The 20,869-nt window shown below is 34.6% G+C and overlaps 1 protein-coding gene across 3 annotated transcripts; it reads right to left on the bottom strand.

Moving 5' to 3' along the window:
- Positions 1–6,533: 6,533 nt before the first annotated feature.
- LOC111699130 (uncharacterized) lies at positions 6,534–20,807 on the bottom strand (the record flags this gene model as incomplete). Of its 3 annotated transcripts, XR_002764685.1 has the most annotated exon segments (15): positions 6,534–6,567; positions 7,947–8,010; positions 10,367–10,457; positions 11,429–11,679; positions 11,999–12,064; positions 12,568–12,749; positions 12,943–13,107; positions 13,242–13,808; positions 14,641–14,795; positions 15,600–15,738; positions 16,051–16,391; positions 16,631–16,853; positions 18,655–18,749; positions 19,039–19,287; positions 20,500–20,807. XR_002764685.1 is itself a non-coding variant. In XM_023469709.1 (11 exon segments), coding segments are annotated over 11 exon segments (2,517 nt in total), but the record flags the coding sequence as incomplete, so codon positions are not given.
- Between the last annotated feature and the right edge of the window lie 62 nt (positions 20,808–20,869).

Below are 20,869 nucleotides of genomic sequence, written 5' to 3'. Positions count from 1 at the left end.
TATCCATCCCCCTCGAAATCGCATAACACATGAACACATTCCTATTTTAGATTTAAACCATGCGCGCAGTAGTAACCAGAATTTTCTAGATCCATGCACCTGAACAGAGATTTAAATTTCTTCTTGGTACCAGTTCAGTGGCGAGGGAGAAAAGGCATCACGTAAAGCCGTTTTCCGTCTGAGCCGCAAATGAAGTCACAAATTCCTCTTCTTGACAATTGGCAATTTCTAAAGGTTTGTAGAAAGAAATAAAGTCTTTTCCACAAGCTCAAATTTTCTAATCTATATCTTTGCAACCTTATGGCGTAAAGCTTTGATATTTCCAACTAATATTATTTGATTTATCCAAGGTCATACGACATTGGGTTGCAAAGATTCAAAATGTTAAATAAAATTCCTGAAAAATTCCTGGGGAGGGCTTAAAAAATATGCCAGATGGGATTTTTATTTGACGTTAGCCCCCCCCCCCCATGGATTCCTAAAAGTAACCAAAACAGGGTTTCTTTTCTGAACAGTAAGTACACAATGAACAATCTAATGAACATATGAACACAAAATAATTAAATATTTGACCTTCAACAAATGTTCTTAATATGTAAACCATTTTAACACGAGTTCAATGTGAATTTGATAAACTGGAAAGTGCAAAACAAAATTGAGATTAGGTTTTTCTCCAGGGACCTATGAATAGCAAGAATAAGTTGAACTACGTAGACTTGGTTGAACCAATTTTATGTTAGTAAGTTTATGAGAAGTGGTTCAACTTAGTCTATCATGGTTCAACTATACTCTTGCTACTTCTTGAATATTGTAATCCATACAGTGAGAACAAGAAAACTGTGGAGTAGGAGGACGATATTTAAGTAATGATCAAGTGTATTTGATGTTGATACAAGGCAATTAGTTTTACAAGTAACTTATTAAATCACTTATTAAGTGAAATGGAGTTGTTTGAACTGCACAATTGCTGTGTAGTATGTGCATTGAACTATTTAAAGTCATAACTTGAGTCTAAAAGTCGGCTTCCTATTCCAGAGGTTTCTAGTTTTCATTGTATTAATATTAAGATAAATATTAAGCATTCATTTTTAATATACTGAAGTTTGAGAAGTAAAGGTTGTTATTTCTACCCAAAATCATGGAGACGCAGAGTTTAGGATCCATTTAATTGTGATGCGGATCCGCACTGGAAAAAATGGATCTGATCTAGGTCATAAACATTTCTTTAATATTTACTGATTTTTTACCACAATAATAATTTCAAATTATTTTTCATCTTTTTTATGCTAAAACTTAATGAGCTTTTCAGAAATGAGGAATTTTTTGATAATCTCTCTTTTTTCAGATTTAGGTTTTAGGAGCAAAAAGATTGTTGCTTGCAGCTTTTGGTTAATATTTTGAATGAAAAAATATGAGATAAATTAGCTACAGGGTTTCCCAAGAAACATGACAGTCTGTGAATAGTTTTAAATGTCTTCTTATAACTTGTTAACTTCTTGTTAACTTCCCAAAGAGAATAATAAAAATAAATAACATGGAAGTCATACAGGGTGTCCCAAAAAACATGGGAATTCAGTGACGAATTCGATATCGTCTTTTCAAATAATTCTTCGATTTAGTATAGTGATACCTACTGAGAAAGCTGTAATCTGTAAGAGTTTTGTCTGCTATGTTCACATTTTGTTTGTTTATGTTTTGACTGCAACCGGGTGTACTTAGTAAAACAAGAAAATTGCAGTATACAAACAGAGTAATCTTGTCCGTATTCACTGTTCATCTTGCGGAGACATTATAGACACATCTTTGCAGTCTTTTACCCTTTTCATAAAATAAACTCTAGCAGACATAATAATATTATGGCTTTGAAATTAGGTATTACAATGCTAATTCATAACAAAGACGATATCGAATTCTTCACTGAATTCCCATGTTTTTTGGGACTCCCTGTAGTATACTAAACTTGAGCTGGAAGATGACATTCAAAACTATTTCATGTTTCGTGTACTATTCATTAGATAAATTTGTAACGTCATTTGCAGCTTGACGAAAAAAGGTTAAGTGTGCCTTACCTCCCTCGTTAGATACCTTAGGCTTCTCTGTACCAAAGCTCTGCAGGTAGTCCAACTTTAGATAAAAATTAAGATTTCAATGCATAGTAGTTCTAACTTCTAATTCTTGGGAATTTTTGATCAAAAATTGGTCAAAACAGATTTCTTTCCAGATGATAGATATTTCCTGTACAGACATCCTTTAAGTATTTATGTTTAGAATTTATGAACCAAACAAGTTTTTTACACAATCCTCAAAAAAGAAGTTTAATGGTTGAACTTGTAAGACTGTTTGCTTTAAAGAACACTGAAGATAGCTTTAATATCGTCTTCCTACTCCACCACATTCCGGTAATGATCTTCCATTTATAATCGTCAATTTCTTCTTAGGGACTTATTCGATTATTTAAGAACGTAAGTCCATCTATACCATCCTTTACAATTTCACAATATTTTTTTTCTTTTTACAATCAAAGATTGGGGAGAAAATAGCTTTTATTTATAGATTTTTTTATCAACAAATCTTGGAATGGCTGCACAGGAAACATTTTTACCTACTTCATGTACCGATGGCAAAGTTGGCGGGTAAATATTTATATGTTCGCAATAGGTTTGTCGGTGACTAAATGTTTGCAGGGTGGGGCTTTATATGAATAGCTTTCACTTATAAGCAGACAAATAAAAGATATAGTATATAGATTCTTAAAAACATCGCACTTTGTAAATTTTCTTTTTAGTTCTTGAGATATTTAATGAAAACAAAACTCGTTGATAACCTAATGATTTAAAAACCATTGGGGCTTTTTTTTACAAGCGCTTCAGATTTAATACAAATAGATCGAAAAATAATTACATTTCCTTTAATTTGAGCATTGCAGAAATTGACTTTTATTGTAGTTTTATGCATTATTTTGCAGGTAAAATAAATTATTAGAAAAACTTCGGTTTTCCAGTCCAAACTTTGATTGTAAAAAAGAAATAAAAATATTGTGAAAATGTTAAGGATAATATAGATGGACTACCGAGCTAAATTAATCGAATTAGTCCCGTTTTAAGTAGAAGTTGACGATGATAAATGGAAGATCATTCTCGGGGGACTGTTTGGTGGAGGTTCGGAAGCCCTTATGGGGACGCGTACTGCCGCATATAGGTAAAATGAGGTTCAAATGTGCGAGGGGAAGGTTGCCTTCCCTCCCACACCAGGCCCCTGAGCTATAGTCTTCAAGTCGGTCCGGCCCAGTATTGAATTGTGAAAATACAAGCTATAGCTTGAACTTACTGGTTCCAGTACTTTTTGATCTACCGGGTTACCATGGAAATTACAAGAAGAGACAATTTACAATAATAAAAACAGAGAGCTCCAAGCCTGACTTTTAGTTACTACATACAACAAACATCTTTAATTTTTTAAAAATTTTCAGTAGTTTTGGTTCTCATGCATTTTATACCATTTTTCAGTAGCCTGGGTTCCTCTGCAGTTTATACCATTTTTCAGTAGCCTGGGTTCCTCTGCATTTTATACCATTTTTCAGTAGCCTGGGTTCTCCTGCAGTTTATACCATTTTTCAGTAGCCTGGGTTCCTCTGCAGTTTATACCATTTTTCAGTAGCCTGGGTTCCTCTGCAGTTTATACCATTTTTCAGTAGCCTGGGTTCCTCTGCAGTTTGTACCATTTTTCAGTAGCCTGGGTACCTCTGCAGTTTGCAACATTTTTCAGTAGCCTGGGTTCTCCTGCAGTTTATACCATTTTTCAGAAGCCTGGGTTCCTCTGCAGTTTATACCATTTTTCAGTAACCTGGGTTCTCCTGCAGTTTATACCATTTTTCAGTAGCCTGGGTTCCTCTGCAGTTTGTAACATTTTCAGTAGCCTGGGTTCTCCAGCATTTTATACCATTTTTCAGTAGCCTGGGTTCTCCTGCATTTTGTACCATTTTTCAGTAGCCTGGGTTCTCCTGCAGTTTATACCATTTTTCAGTACCCTGGGTTCCTCTGCAGTTTGTACCATTTTTCAATAGCCTGGGTTTTCCTGCGTTTTATACCATTTTTCAGTAGCCTGGGTTCTCCTGCAGTTTATACCATTTTTCAGTACCCAGGGTTCCTCTGCAGTTTGTACCATTTTTCAGTAGCCTGGGTTCTCCTGCATTTTATACCATTTTTCAGTAGCCTGGGTTCCTCTGCAGTTAGAACCATTTTTCAGTAGCCTGGGTTCTCCTGCAGTTTGTACCATTTTTCAGTAGCCTGGGTTCCTCTGCAGTTTGTACCATTTTTCAGTAGCCTGGGTTCCTCTGCAGTTTGTACCATTTTTCATTATCCCTGGGTTCTCCTGCAGTTTGTACCATTTTTCAGTAGCCTGGGTTCCTCTGCAGTTTGTACCTTTCTTCAGTAGCCTGGGTTCTCCTGCAGTTTGTACCTTTTTTCAGTAGCCTGGGTTCACCTGCAGTTTGTACCATTTTTCAGTAGCCTGGGCTCCTCTGCAGTTTGTACCATTTTTCATTATCCCTGGGTTCTCCTGCAGTTTGTACCTTTTTTCACTAGCCTGGGTTCCTCTGCAGTTTGTACCATTTTTCAGTATCCTGGGTTCTCCTGCATTTTATACCATTTTTCAGTAGCCTGGGTTCCTCTGCAGTTAGAACCATTTTTCAGTAGCCTGGGTTCTCCTGCATTTTAAACCATTTTTCAGTATCCCTGGGTTCTCCTGCAGTTTGTACCATTTTTCAGTAGCCTGGGTTCTCCTGCAGTTTATACCATTTCTCAATAGCCTGGGTTCTCCTGCAGTTTGTACCATTTTTCAGTAGCCTAGGTTCTTCTGCATGTTATACCATTTTTCAGTAGCCTGGGTTTTCCTTCTTTTTTAATATTTTTTTTAACAGCAGAGTTAAAATTATTTTCACTAATTTGAAATTTTGGGACACAAGAGAATGCTTTAAAGACCAACTATAACAAAACAAATGTAAGGTTCTTTGCTTGATGCGTATCTCTTATTTTTGGGTTCGAACTAGGAGATATCAAATGAGACGCGCAGTAAAGCAAAATTATAATTTTTGAGTAGACTTTTTTATCTTAGGATTTCTTTAATGAACTAAAGTACAAAATCATCATTCAGATAATAATTATTTTATTTACAATGTTGACGCAAGAAATCTGTAAATAAATCAACTGATCACTGAGCTTGTTCCTTCGCTGCTAATTCCTTCTCGTCATCAATAATATCAAGCTCCTGGAGACGGGCTTTTAGGGCTCGGGTATCCATCCCACTTTCCTCATAATACCTAGATTAGTTCAGTATTAATACAAAAATATCTTAAATTTTAAATTAATCCCCACTCTCACTGTAAAAATGTAACCACCAATTTTTCCAGATTTTCATATCTTTCTTTAAAATTTTAATACAATTATAAATCTTTAAACATCAAAATTAATTCAACAAATTTCAGAAAAATGTATATTTAAACATTTATTCTTCCAAAACCCTTCATTTGTTTACATTTCAAAATACCCACTGGAAAAAATTAAAAACAATGGTCCAATGATTCATCTATACCATTTGAAAACATCTAACATCGAGGATGAAACCAATTTTTTCATCTTTATTTTAGAAATATCGAAGTCGTTAAAAAGTTTTGGTATAGGGAGACCACTAGTACAATGAAATTTTGTTTTAAAATAGTCCCATGAACATATTGCAATATTGCAATGTACAGTGTACACTGGTACACGTTGTACAAGACCCATTTCACTTGATATGTTGCAATTTTAACTATTTGCTGTATAACAAAATAAAAACAAATAAAATTGCTTTAATGGGAGTTTTCCTGTTCAACCCTTTAACAGGTTTCCCTGTATGAAGGTTATTAATGTGAACAATCCCTTTATTCTAATTTAATTTATCAAAATACTAACTTAATGCAAACTTCTAATTGAGCTCTCTCCAGTCCTTCAACCTGGCTCAATACATAATTCAATATTTAACAACAAGATAATATTTTCATCAGGAATAAAATATGTTTAAATAGAAATATTAGATTTTCAAATCAGCCGGAGAATGGAGATGAAAACTTTTGAATGAGATGATGTTAATCTTATGACTTAAATCCTGTCAGTAAACTTTTGAATTCAGGAGGTAAAAATGAAATTTCTTACATAAAATAAAATATTATTTTTCAATTAAATTTCGGATTGCTTAGCAACTATTTTCGGGAGAAATCAAGGATCTGGAATATTTCTTTTCTAAGAACTGATCTAGAAACAATGGAATCTATCTTTGTTCGGACGGTTCCAGGATCTAGAATCTATTTATATTAAGGACGGATCTAGGATCTTTATCCATCTATTCATAGGACGGATTCCGGATCTGGATTCGGAATCCATTTATTCTCAAACGGAATCAGGATCTAAAACCGAAAAAAATATTGGAAGACGTAGAATTGATAGATTTGAATGCGTTGTATTCCTGATTAAGTAAATTTCCTCCTAGAGCTTGATCTATATCACTCTCCTCCCGTAGACAGAAGAAATATATCTAGATAATTTAATAAGATTATTTAAACAGATTAATACTAATTGTTATCGTTATAATTAGTATAATTATCTCATGACACAAGTATAATTAAAGTTAAAATTATGGTCAGAGCAACACATAATAAAACATGATTTGTTAAACAAATTTAAAAGTTCAAAAAAGTTTGCTTAAATGTTTTAACATCCCTTACAGCTAATATTAACAGTCCAAATGTGTCAGCTATTTAGGTTGAAAAATGTTTATCCACAAAGGATGTGACTTGATTAATGTTTATTCTTTAAATTTCTAATTCTGTACAGTTTAATATCAATAGTTGTTGTAGACGTAATTTCCAATGACCCAAGTCCATCAAATCTTTGTATCGGCAAGTGTGACGTAGATAAACCTTATCTTAAAGCTTAAAAATGAGCAACTGGATAATCGAGGTGCCTGCAGTGAACATTCCAGTTTCCTCAACCTCAATTTTCAGTTTTAAAAATAAGAATATCTACGTCAATCTAAATCAGACAAAGAGTGCCGTTTATCTATCACCCTAAAGTTGATAAGTCACTTGGTCCATAGGCCTTCTTTGTCAATGTCTGCACTCTACAGTTGATATGTAACTTGGCCTTCTTTGCCAATATTTACACTCTACAGTTGATAAGTCACTTGGCCCATAGGCTTTCTTTGTCAATGTCTACACTCTACAGTTAATAAGTCACTTGGTCCACAGTCCTTCTTTGTCAATGTCTACACCCTACAACTGATAAGTCACTTGGCCCATACAGGGTGGCCAAAACTTTTTTGAATCCATCCGTACAAAAATCCGTACATTTTCAGAAGAAATCCGTACAATCCGTACAATTTTCGAAAAACAATCCGTACAATTAAACTAACTTCATTTTGACGAGAATTTTTTTTTTATTTTCATGAAAAATTTGCTTAAATGAGTGAAAATTTAAAAAAAACGGTGTATTTTCCAGGATAAAATCCGTACAATCCGTACAGTTTGAAAACAAATCCGTACAATCCGTGCAATCCGTACAATCCGTACAATTTTAGGGTTAAAAAAAAATCAATCCGTACAATCCGTACAATCCGTACATTTTGGCCACCCTGCCCATAGGACAGTCCACCTTATAACTGAGACGTAAGCCTTAAGGGGATAAAGTCTGTCAGGACTCAGGACCACACACTACATGGTGAGATTGATCCCGGCTTAGGCCGCATTGACTAACTGGTCCACTCCTCCCATTAATAGATATATGTATATTGTAGAAATCCAAATTTAAACTCTAGAATAACGTCGTCATTGAAGTCTCATCCATGAGGGGTAACCCTGTATAGTAGTGTATGTATACTGTAAAATGTAAACAAAAGCTAACATTAAGATAAATTACCATTAAGGAGAACATACTGATTGTGATAACTGGGAACTGGTATCCAGGAATATCAAATGTTTGACTAAATAAACAAAAATTAGATAATTAACGATAAGCTGACAAAAAAAATTAAGTTGTCGAATAAATAATTAATATGTATCTCAATTTAACAAGAATTGTCAAAGATTCACAACAGTACCCAAAAAATTATCTAAAACTTCGAGCACAACGTTGAAGAAGAAATCAATAAGTTTATGTAGGTCTCTAAAAAAGTAGAGTTTGCAAGTCTAAATTGATCAGAGCTGAAAACTTTAGAATGAGATATACTTAATCCCGATTACTTCCTTCCTTCTATTTCTGTATATAGTCTTAAATGGCGCGCAAAATATCAAATTTATCGGCTTCATATACGCGACTCTGATTGGTTGAATATTATACACTTTTTAGGATACAAGTAAAAGATTAGATTAGTCTCGATATTTTGAAAAAGAGAGGATCAAGCATTAATCTCGATATCCAGTGTTGTGTTGGATACTCATAATCCCGCTCGCTTGATCTCGATATCCACTTTTAATTTGAGGATTAATGCTTTATCTCTTAATTTCAGTTATTCCTCCAGAGCTGAAAACTTTCGAATGGTGGATATCGGGATTAATGCTTAGTCCACTCTTTTTCTTAATCTCGAGATTAAATAATGCTTGTTCTCCTCTCATTTTTAATCTCCAGATTAATTATCCGATCAGGATTAAGGATATCCCATTCTAAAGTTTTCAGCTCTGGATATATTTTCCATACGGGATAACGAATACAAATTAAATTTATCTGCAGATTAACAAAAGATAGAGATCAAGCAATGATCTTGATATCCACAGAATAAAAGTTCCCAGCTCAGATGGATTTAATAAAGATATTTCTAGCAAAGATGAAGAGATAAAGAGTAAATAAAGGAAACTATTAGGAATCGTTGATTAAATAAAGGGTTTGAATATAACTAGTTCTGGATGAACCATGAAATGAAACAGTATGAATGGATGAGAGAAGTAGTTGAACTAGTTAGGACTAATACATATATAAGTAAGCAAGTAATTATTAATTTATGAAATATAACAAAAACATACAAAATTTAGTGTTTCTGAGGCCGAATTAAAAAAATTTGAGCTGCGGCTTAAATCTAAGCCACGGCTCAAATATGGTTGGTTCCACTTAAATTGTATTCAATTTTTCAAGATTTAAGCTGGCGCGCAATTGAAACCGGTTTTAGGGGAATTTGGTACGCGGCTTAATTTTATTAAATTCGGACACTGGAAAATATTTTAAAATCTCCAAAAATGAGGTTGTGGGAATATTTCCCCTGACTCTAAAAATATATAAAAATATAAATAAAAGGAAAGTTACATATTTATTGTTTACATTATATTTAACATAAACTAGTGGTGGATTGTTAGTATTTTTCGACGATGAACTAACAACTTTTAGAAATAAAAATGGTAGATTTATTGAAATGTTAAAAATCAAAATAGAATGGCTTTAAGGGTTGTGAAAAAAATATAGGTTCTACGCAAAACGCGACATTTTTAAACATCTTTTTTAATTCGCGCCGATTTTTGACATCATTAAGGTTTGATTTTTACTTTTTTACTCTTTTTAATCTTTTTACTCTTTTCTTTGTATAATCGTCTTTGCTTTCTTCGATTCTTTTGCAAACATAGCATGTGTTAGAATTAAAACATTTGTTCTGCTGATAAATTCTTAAATTAAATTCTGTTTAAAATTCGAAATATGATTGATATTTGAAAGCTTAGAAAAGTGTTGTTTATTTTCATCCCATATTTTAGGGAAACTGTGACGAGGAAGCAGTTCAATTTTAATAGATTTTACTCTAGGAATATAAAAATCATATCTGTTTCTAAGATTTGCGCTTTTGATATTTTTTAAATGTTGGGGGTAATGGTCTCCTTTAACTTTAAATAAAAATTGATAACATTAAAAATTCCTATTTTTCTGGTATGGTCGAAGTCCAAAAAGCTTCCGCTGTGTGACTTATTCTGGGCAACCAAATCAATGATTCTATCTTATTTTAAAGTTAGCATTAGGAATGTTGAACTAAATTCTAAATGTGAGTATAAAAGGGAATCATAACGCAATTTCATTTTGATGCCACATTTGTGTCGTCGGCAAAGGCTACACTGAAAAGTTTATTAGATTGGAAGATAATGAACAGTAAACAGCTAGACTTGATCCTTGAACAAGACCCATCTCTAGTTCAAACCTCTTCTCCTTTAAAGTGGTTCAGTAATCTCATTGGTATAAACAAAACTTGTTGTTTTGACTTTTGAGACTCTGAGTTGGTTAAAAACACTTATGATTTAGATTGGACCATTTTCATATATTGTCAAATATGTAAGTTATTTTTTACAATAAATAGGGTTAGAACAAACCTCATTTTTATAACACTATCCCCCCTGTAAGCTGGACTTTTTGTGAACACTACTGGTCCTGTATCCTTCGCTTCTTCTCTAGCCCTTAAAACTGTAAAAAAATACAAAAATGTAAATGAAAAAATTGTGTATAACAGATCCAGAAAAATGTATATGCAAAGATTTTCTACCAGAATCTTGTGTTTTAGGTATTGTAAAATTTTACTCTATTTTTAAAATGTATAACATTATCATTGGGAAAATTTCAAAGTTAATAAAGATAGGCTTTAATATATTTTTTTTTGGAGGGGGGGAGGGGTTAGATAACTAATCATTTTTATATCGAATAAACTGTTTGAGAAGAAGTTTCTCTGCCTGAGTCTTTTGATCCTAAACTTCCTAGTTTCTTAATTCAAATTAGAGCTAGGATGTATATGTATAGTATTCACCCGTCTACAAGCCGATGATGAAAATTATTTCTAGGGCTGACTACGAAAGTAGATCTAAAATCAATTCGAAAATAGGAAATGGCATGAACATCATCTGTGCAGCAAAGGCAGAGGATTTTTCTCCAAGTGCTTAATGTTAAAAGTGTATCATTATAAAATGTATACGAACCAGTAAAACAAAACAGTAACTATAAAGAAACCGCGTTTTTCCAAAAACTCAAACTTTCTAACTCCTACATCTTAGCAACCTGATGGTGTAAACTTTTGATATTTTAAATTTAGATCATTTGTTCAGATTTCTTAGTTTGAAATGTCTAAGCCAGGGGGTTCATTTAGAAATTGTGTAGCAGGTATAAGACTTCAATTTGTGGCGGATTTTATATAATGCTATTGGTACCAGATTTTAGGGACTAAGCTACTATTTGTAGCAGACATGGTCTAAAGATAGAGATACATTTTTTGTATATAAATGTTGTTTTGTTGAATTTTTTGGGTGTAATGGGTGTACAGTGTACAATGAACCACCCATCTGGTCTACTAAGACATTGGATTGTAAAGATATAGGGATTTAAAAATCAGAGTTTGTGGTAAAGACTGAATTTCAGTTCCTTTAAAAGAATAAATTAAACTCTACCTGAATTAGTAGACAAAGAGATTCTAGTAACAGATGAACATTTGTGCAAATTAGACTGTAATCTTATACTTGAACGTAAAAGCTGCATTTTGTCTGAAAATTATACATTAAAGTCAACGACCTGAAATTTAACTAACAATTTTGCTTTATGTTACAATCAACATCTATTTTGTAATGAACATTATCGTTTCAGTTCACATATTTAGTTCATAACTTATTAATTGAAAAAGTAATGTCAAGAAATTTTATTTCTAAGTTGATATGAAGACTTTAAAAAAATGTAACTATTAACAAGGAATATTCGCAAAAATAAAACGGGATACTTTTTCTACGATTTTGACCATTATCTGATGAAATAATAGGAGTGCCAATCATATTTAATTTCACCCTTCCTGCTTCCAATTTAGGCGAACATTCACGAGTGGAAAAAAGGAATAACTAAAAAACCAAGAGATCAATGAAAAATGCGAAAAAAGTATTTTCAAATGCATACTAGAGAGGAAAACAAAATATAGAATTTAAATTATTTACAAAAAAACATATTTACAAACAAGTTTTCATATCAACTTCCTTATTCTGTTTTCCTTTTGTTTTGGGTTTAAAATCGTTATAAACACTACTGGAACCAGCGTCACCCTGGAACAAAACAATTAAGGTTAAAAAAGAAATAAAAAAGGTACTCCCCCCCCTTGATGTCCTTTTTATGATACCAATTCATAACATTTCATACATTTTTGGAAAGTCCTTGAGCTCTACGTAAATAGTCTACAAAAAATGTGCAAAAATCCAAATTTTTATTGCGAAATCCCATTATTTAGCAAAAATAAGTATGAAAATAAAAATTGCGCGATATAAGATAAATTGTTAGCAAACGAAGAAAAACGTCCGAACTAAAAACTGATTTTCTTCTTCAAACTTATATTTAAAAAACGCAGAAATGATCAACAAAAAGATTAATCAACAATCACATTACGTTAAGTAACAAATATTCTCTTCTTGATTGATATTATTTGAGATCAGTAATAACAGCTCTGCTGCGGGAGACATATATGTAATTATAAAATATTAGGCTTTCAGCTTTTTTAATAAAAGTATAAAGAAGAAAACTAAAATCTGATTTCACTCCCCTCCTCCATTACCTGTCTCATTTTATCCCTAAGAGAAGGTTCTTTAAATGATATTTGTGAGGCAGCTCTCCTCCCTCTTCTTCCTCCTTCCTCCTCGGGTTCCTTCCCGTCCTTCCTCCCTTCCTCAACTTCACGTGCTCCTTCAACTACTTCGGGCTCAAGAAGAATTATATCAGACACCTCACTTTTTTTACCTACGTGATTAAGATAAAGTTATAAGGAAAGAAAATAAATCGTCAACAATGGCTTTTTTTAAGACATCGCAAATGAGAAGATAATGGCGGCTTTTACTGCAACAACTTAAGGCAAGTATTTTATTCTTTTGATGCTTCAAATGAGGAAACGTTAATGAAGTAAGGTAGTCCTGAATTTAATTGTTTATCGTACCTTTCGTCAGAGTAGACCTGGAGTTTTTCTTGATTTCCTTCCTTCCTTTAGCATCTTGAACCTCAGGTTTCTCACATGCATTTCCTTCGTCCATATTCTTTTCTTCGTCATCATACTTTTCATTAGCAGCACCAACAGATACTTTTTCAGTGTAACACTTGGCACCTGAAAAATTTACATATTTGATGGAAACTACAGCATTTTAACAATATAAAATGTTATAAAGGATCCTTCAACAAAGCCTGAAAAGGATTCCATTAAATTGTTTAATGCATCTATAAATCACCTAAAGGTTTTACCTTTGGTAAATGTAGACCTGGCTTTTTTCTTGACTCCTATGATGATTTCTGGCGATACAGTGGATTCATCGTCAATCCTTTTCCTCTTTCCAACAGGAGGTTCAGAAACCTGTTTTGATTTCCCAATCCGTCTTTTTCTCTTTCCTCCGTTCTGTGGTTCCAGATCTAGCTCCAGTTCAGGTGAATCTACGTTTGTACTTGAACTAGGACCTGGAGCTGGTTCGTCCTGGAATTGTTCTGGTTCATCAGGGATATCTATTTTAGATTTGATTTTTTTAGGCCTGCTTGGTTTTTTCTTCACGGGGTCTAAAGAGGCACCAACGGTCTCGAACAGAGAAGTATCTTGGTTTAGCTTCCGGGCTGGCTGCAGATCACTCAACCTTTTGGAGATATTTTGTAGTTTTACCTCGCAAGATCGATCAGATCGTCGGATGGTATTGGTGAGCTCAATTAAACTATTGGGGGATGAGGGAACGGATCCCGAATCCAAATATTTGGATTGGGAATGGTTCAACGGATTTGTAGATTTAGGGACTGAAACTCTAGTTGATCCTCTTTTCTGCAGTTCTGAAAGGGAAAACATGAAAAACCACAATTGAGTTGTATTGCAAACATTGTGACATCCTTGACAAGCTTATTCTATTTTAAAGTTAAATAATGTTTATTTTAGATTATCAAGAACAAAAATGTAGAAACAGTGAAAGTTCGGAAGAAGCGGTGCTTAAAAAATTATTGTTTGTCATCCTTTTCGATTTGCTTAAAAAATGATGTGAGCAAGTATGTTCAAGATATAATGTAAGCAATGGTAAAAGCAATGCTACAATACATTGTCAACAAAATAGTGATAAAACGGAGCACTTACAAAACATTTCCCCACAAAACGCTTCCTAACAAAGCATTTCCACCACATAACATTTCCTACACAAAATGTTTCCTTTACAAAACGATTCCCCCTCATTATGTTTCCTGCATCAAAACGTTTCCTTACATTATATTTTGACTACAAAACTTGATGTAACCTTCAACAAAAAGTTTCACTTGTCAAACGTTTCCTTTAAAAAATGTTTTCTATCACAAAATTATTAAGGTAAGAGTAGTATCAAACATATTTACATAGCTTGAGTAGGTTACTCATTTCTGACAAACCCAGCAACGTTTTCCAAGTTTTTTTAATCACTTTCGGGGATTTGTCATTTCCAGTTTATGTTAAATAAAATTTGCTCTATATCATTTCAAAGTAATAAGTCTTATAAACATTTTGTTTTATTTCAGGAGTCGTTTGAGGAGGAATCGTTTTGTGGCAGGAAACGTTTTGTTTCAAGAAACATTGTGTAGGGAAACGTTTAGTGGAGACACATTTTGTGGGGAAACGTTTTGTAAGTGCTCCAATAAACCCTACCACTGGTTAGACTAATATAACAGTTGGAGAGACGGAGTGGTTTCTTCCCAAGGTTTAAATATCTCTCTTCTCCACTTCGCGGACGGTTCTCTTCGTCGGAATCCTTCTCCGACAGGACGGATACAGAAGTAGGGTAAGGTTCATTCTCATTAATCCTTCATACAAAAAGAGAAAATCAACTTTAAAGAGAATCTTTTTTTGCAAAACAGGAAGTAGGTACAGAGCTATCCTCAAAGGTTGATTAATAAACGACATAGACCTATTTTTGTCATAATTATTTTATTCAACAGAAATAGGGACTAAGCGTTGGCCATAGAATTTGTGAGACTACTTGAGGGGTTGTTAGGTTATCTGAGGGGTTGTAAGACTACCTGAAGGGTTGTGATGCTACCTGAGGGGTTGTGATGTTACCGGAGGGGTTGTAAGAATACCTATCTATCTATCTATCTATCTATCTATCTATCTATCTATCTATCTATCTATCTATCTATCTATCTATCTATCTATCTATCTATCTATCTATCATGAAGCAACTGTTAGCTCCGAAAAACTACCAGAACCCTACCCATCGCACCGGATGGTCAAAGTTAAGTATCCGGCACGTTAGCTCAGCATAGTGCAATGGTTTAAGCTCACCCGGGCAGCAGCCACTGGGACATATGCCCCTAAAAACCGCAGCCGCGGAAAAAAACTCGTTTCTTCAATAATTTGCATGTCTTTGTTTCTTATCCTCCACCCGATCCTGCTCTCCTGTTCTTTCAGTATCTCAGGTCTTTGGGATTAGGGGGTTGTGATGCTACCTGAGGGGTTGTAAGGCTACCTGAGGGGTTGTAAGACTACTGCAGAGGGGTTGTAAGGCTACCTGAGGGGTTGTAAGACTACCTGAAAGTTGTAAGACTACCTGAAAGTTGTAAGACTACCTGAGAGGTTGTAAGACTACCTGAGAGTTTTAAGACTACCTGAGAGGTTGTGAGGCTGAAGTAAGGCTGAGCTTAGCAAGGAAACCACTGGTTTCGATCCTTGGTTCACTGGTCTCAAGTACAGGGAGAAGACAGGAACTAGTCTCTAGTTCTCCAGTAGCTAACTGAGAACTGGGACCTAGACACAAGGGATAATTTACTTTTTAAGGGATGGGGGCCGGAAGGGGGGGGGGGGTTTAAAATTGAAGCTTTAAGTTGGAGATTTAACTTGTTTTGATATAACCCGACCCTGAAGACATATGGGCCAAATACATTCTTGTGTTAAGTTAACATGAAAAAAAAACAAAATAATTGTGAAAATTTGCAATAAAAAATGAAATAAAAAATATGTAATGAAAACTTGCGAAAAGTGTCACTTGACAATTAATACTAATTGAGGATAAAGTCTTTTTGATGACTGAAGTGTTTAAAAAATATTGTACACAAATACCTAGATCTTCATCTTCATCTTCATCTACGGATCTATCCAGTAGCATACTAGTTCCGGGATAACTGGTTCCATCTAGTATCTTATTGGAACCTGGACTACTGGTTCTATCCAGTATCCTACTTGAACCTGGATCTAGAGAACTGGTTTTATCTAGTATCCTACTTGAACCTGGATTACTGGTTCTATCCAGTAAGCTACTTGAACCTGGATTACTGGTTCTATCCAGTATCCTACTTGAACCTAGATCTAGATTACTGGTTCCGATTTCTCCAGACTGAACAAACCCACTAGCCTCCAAGCTCTCACTAGTAAGGTCAGAGCAGTCCAACGAGCTCAAAACACTAAATATAAATTTATCAATATGAAAGGTCTAACCCAATTTTCATAAATCTTTAGTCATCTACTTCTAGTCATAAGCTCTTTATTTCAATTTTGTTTTTCTCTCTCAAAAACTAAGCTTAAGATATTGTCGAATTTTGAATAAAAATTGCATGTTTGAAAGGAAAGTCGCAGTTCTACAAAAATTATAAATATAACTCCCCCCTCCCCCCTTTATACCAATGGAGTATCCGCTTTTTACCTCTCAGAGGGTTCGTCACTTAAAAGCGTGGAGAGCCTTTTCGCTGCACTCTTCCTTTTCTTGTTCTTCTTTACCGAACCAAACAACCAGCTTGGACCGTCCATATCACATCCAAGCCGCTCAAAGAAGGAATCGCTAGGGTTCTCCGGGAATTCTTCCGGGATAAAATCCGGATTCGGAGACCGGTATACCGGAACTGGAGATGCAGATAACGGAGTCTCAACTAAAAATAAGAATACAAAAAAATGATTTCATTAACAACAATTTAAAGATTCCTTAAAAACATATAAAAAAATAGATTGCGACAGATTTGAGCTTTTTTTTTATTTCCCAGCTCAGCATTACTAAAGGTCTAAAATATTCCTCTTCATTTACCGTACTCTCTGTATTTTTGATAACGAATTTGTGTCCTTCTGACCGGCCATTTTCTGAAACCTAGAATGAGAGTTAGAATCTCTTTCGTAATTTTCATTATAAAAGACAAATTCTGAGAGAGCCTCGACCACCTATTTTCTTATATTTAAAACATGTGCATCAATCTTTTCCCTGATTTTATATTTTATATTCTTTATCGTCTGTTCATCAGAAATCCAAGTGCCACGCACTATAAAATACAAGCCAGGGCCTAGGTTAAAGAAAACAAAAAACACTTAAAGAACATATTTCTACGTAGAACATAATTATAAAAACAAATGTTTATAATCAACGTCAGTATTTGACGTTAACAATGCTTTAATTGCTTGTCTTAAGAGCCTTAACGAGCTTGACATAATATACTACGTATACAGACAAAAAGATAAACATTTACGACTAAAATTTGTAGATATTTCATCTTTCAGTTATCGACTTTTAAACAATTCAGATTAGATTTATCATGTTACCACCACGCAATGTAGCTTTTACATTGATATACATAAAAAACAACTCAAAAAACTGAATTAATTGTTCCGTTATCCTTTAAATCTTGAATATTCAATTTTAAAAACTATAAAATCTAATTTGTTTAATTTAACCATGCACAGAGGAACCGTAAGAGGTGGATAGTTTTGAATGAAAGAGACGAGTTAAACTCATTCTTTCCTGCGTGAAGATCAACTAATCCCTGTTAAAATTTTGGATATGACCAAATAATAGTTTCAATTTGGATAGTTCTCTTACGAGGAGAGAATAATTTAGGGGTGTTCATTTTTAGGGTCACTTTTGGTACAAAGATGCAAGGTCGCCAGAAAGTTGCAAAATTTTGCAAGATTTTCCAAAATAATTTTTAAAAAATTCTTAAAAAATTTTTTCAGGGTGCGCCAATTGATTAAAATTTCACCTTTTTCATTTTTTTTTTTACAAAAATTGTAATATGCCCATCCCTAATTTGGTTATCAACATGCATATCAGTTATTATGGAGATAAACATGTCTAGAATGCACACACAAAAATTAAAACCCTATCTTGACTGGAAAGGTGTGCGCCAAATGGTTTCTTGAACTACGCAAAAACAAAAGAAAATCAATCAATCAATCAATATTTTTAAACATTTTTGGCGCAAGTACTTCTAACCAAGGTAGGATGTTAATTTTTTTTGTATGATCAAATTAGACCATTTCAGATAATATATCTGGACAGTATCATCTCAACTGGGGGGGGGGGCGGGTCCCCCCTCTTTTTTGTAGAAATGGAAGAATTAAATCATAAAAACTCCTCATATACAGCACATTTGTACTTGGTTTAATGCAGTATAGTAGGCAGATACTGCATTAAACTAAGTACAACTATACTGTATACATTCTTATAAAAGTATCTGCCTACTATACTGCATTAAACCAAGTACAACTATACTGTATATATTCTAGGAATAGTATCTGCCTACTATACTGCATTAAACCAAGTACAACTATACTGTATATATTCTAGGAATAGTATCTGTACCAAAAGTGACCCTAAAAATGAACACCCCTAGAGAATATGTACAATCCGTTCCATACATATAAAAGAGTTGTTAGCTGCGAAGAAAAGCGAATCTCAAAACTAACCTAAACACAGGTATGAAGACGTGGACTGGTTTAGATTGCTCAGCTGAACTGTAGGATATCTGGTTGTACGAAGCAGATCAACTTGAGGGGAACACCTAAATGTTAAAACATCAGCTAAAGCATAAAATCAAATAAAATCAATATTACCATTAATTGCAAAATCTCAAAAAAACTCAGAATAAGTTACAACAACGGCATTTTTCTATCTGAACTTTAAAAAGCGCTTCCAAAAAAAATGACTATCAGACACCCTTTTCTTCTTGGAATTTTACCTTAGTTCCACAATACCATACAAAACTACGTTTTTCAGGAATGGGGGGAGGTAGAAGCAGCATGCTTTGATCCAATTTAGGGATGTAACTTAATATTTACAAAAAAAATAACCTTAGAGAAGAAGAAGTAACTAAAGAAAGTGAGTTAGTGGGTTTACTGGAGGCAGGCGTTCTTGAGACGCTTGAAGATACTTCCGACAAATTCGGAGATATCTCCGATAGAGCTGGAGATGCATCTGATATCTCCGACCTTCCCAATCCTGAAATAGTCCCCAACAACCTATGCCTGGAAAGCCGCCTCCCAGTTGATCTAACTCTTCGTTGTATTGATCGATCTAGTCCAGGACTATCTTCAATTGAACTAAAAAATAGATTTATCAATAACGAATTATTTGAATTGAATTGATTGAATAGTTTTATAACGAAAATATGTCTAATTGGAATAAACACTAAACAGAACAGTATAGAATACTCTTACTGTAGTTCAAGTTTGGAGTACTGAACTATTCTCGACTACTCCCTCAACAAAACTTTCGACTACTCTCTCGACTACTCTCTCCACTACTCTCTAGACTACTCTCTCGACAACTCTCTCGACAACTCTCTCGACTACTCTCTCGACTAAACTTTCGACTACTCTCTCGACTTCTCTCTCGACTATTCTCTCCACTACTCTCTCGACTATTCTCTCCACTACTCTCTCGACTATTCTCTCGACTACTCTCTCGACTACTCTCTCGACCACTCTCTCGACCACTCTCACGACCACTCTCTCGACCACTCTCTTGACTACTCTCTCGACCACACTCTCGACAACTCTCTCGACTAATTTCTCAACTACACTCTCGACTACACTCTCGACTACATTCTCGACTACACTCTCGACTACACTCTCGACTATACTCTCAACTATACTCTCGACTTCACTCTTCGACTACACTCTTGACCATACTCTTGACTTTACTCTTGACTTTACTCATGACTTTACTCTAGACTTTACTCTTGACAATATTCTTGACTATACTCTTGACTATACTGTTGACTATTTTCTTGACTATACTCTTGACTATACTCTTGACTATACTCTTGACTATGCTCTTGACTATGCTCTATGCTCTTGACTATACTCTTGACTATACTCTTGACTATACTCTTGACTATACTCATGACTATACTCTTGACTATACTCTTGACTATGCTCTTGACTATACTCTTGACTATGCTTTTGACTATACTCTTGACTATACTCATGACTATACTCTTGACTATACTCTTGACTATACTCTTGACTATGCTTTTGACTATACTCTTGACTTTACTCTTGACTATACTATTGACTATACTATTGACTATACACTTTACTATACTCTTAACTACACTCTGTCCTACGTTGTCCCACTCTGACCTATACTCTGTCCTGCTCTGGCCTACTCTATCCTACTCTGGCCTAATCTCTCAATCCTTCACTGTAGTGTCCTAAATACTCTGTCCTACTCTGGCCTACTCTGACCTACTCTGGCCTACTCCTAATCACCTTGAAATTCTAGAATGGTCTGGAACACTTAAGGCTCACCTATTTCTATCATTTAGGATAGCACCTCCAAATGGACTCATACATATATCAGCTGAAGAGCTCGGGGCGGGCTCTAGACCATCAATAAATGGGCGGGACTCCTCTATCGTGAGAGTGGCTTCATTTCGGGGGGAATCCATCAAATGAGAGGACTCCTCAGCAAGCGGCATTAACTCCTCAACAATAGACTCCTCTGGAGGAGACTCCATCAAGGAGGGGGACACCTCTAGCCTACTCTCCTCTCCTATGACGGTAAGATTGAATACTCTCCTTTGTTGGATTTCTGGACTGTGTTCAGGACTTGGTTCCTAAAACAAGATAAGAACATTTTTACGCAATAAATCTTTAAAGGGAGGGGTTCATCCTTTCA

Source organism: Eurytemora carolleeae, unplaced genomic scaffold (assembly GCF_000591075.1).
Source record: "Eurytemora carolleeae unplaced genomic scaffold, Eaff_2.0 scaffold348, whole genome shotgun sequence".
Classification (NCBI taxonomy): Eukaryota; Metazoa; Arthropoda; class Copepoda; order Calanoida; family Temoridae; genus Eurytemora; species Eurytemora carolleeae.
Note: the sequence above shows the minus strand (reverse complement) of the source record. Positions and strands in the feature narration are given on the sequence as shown.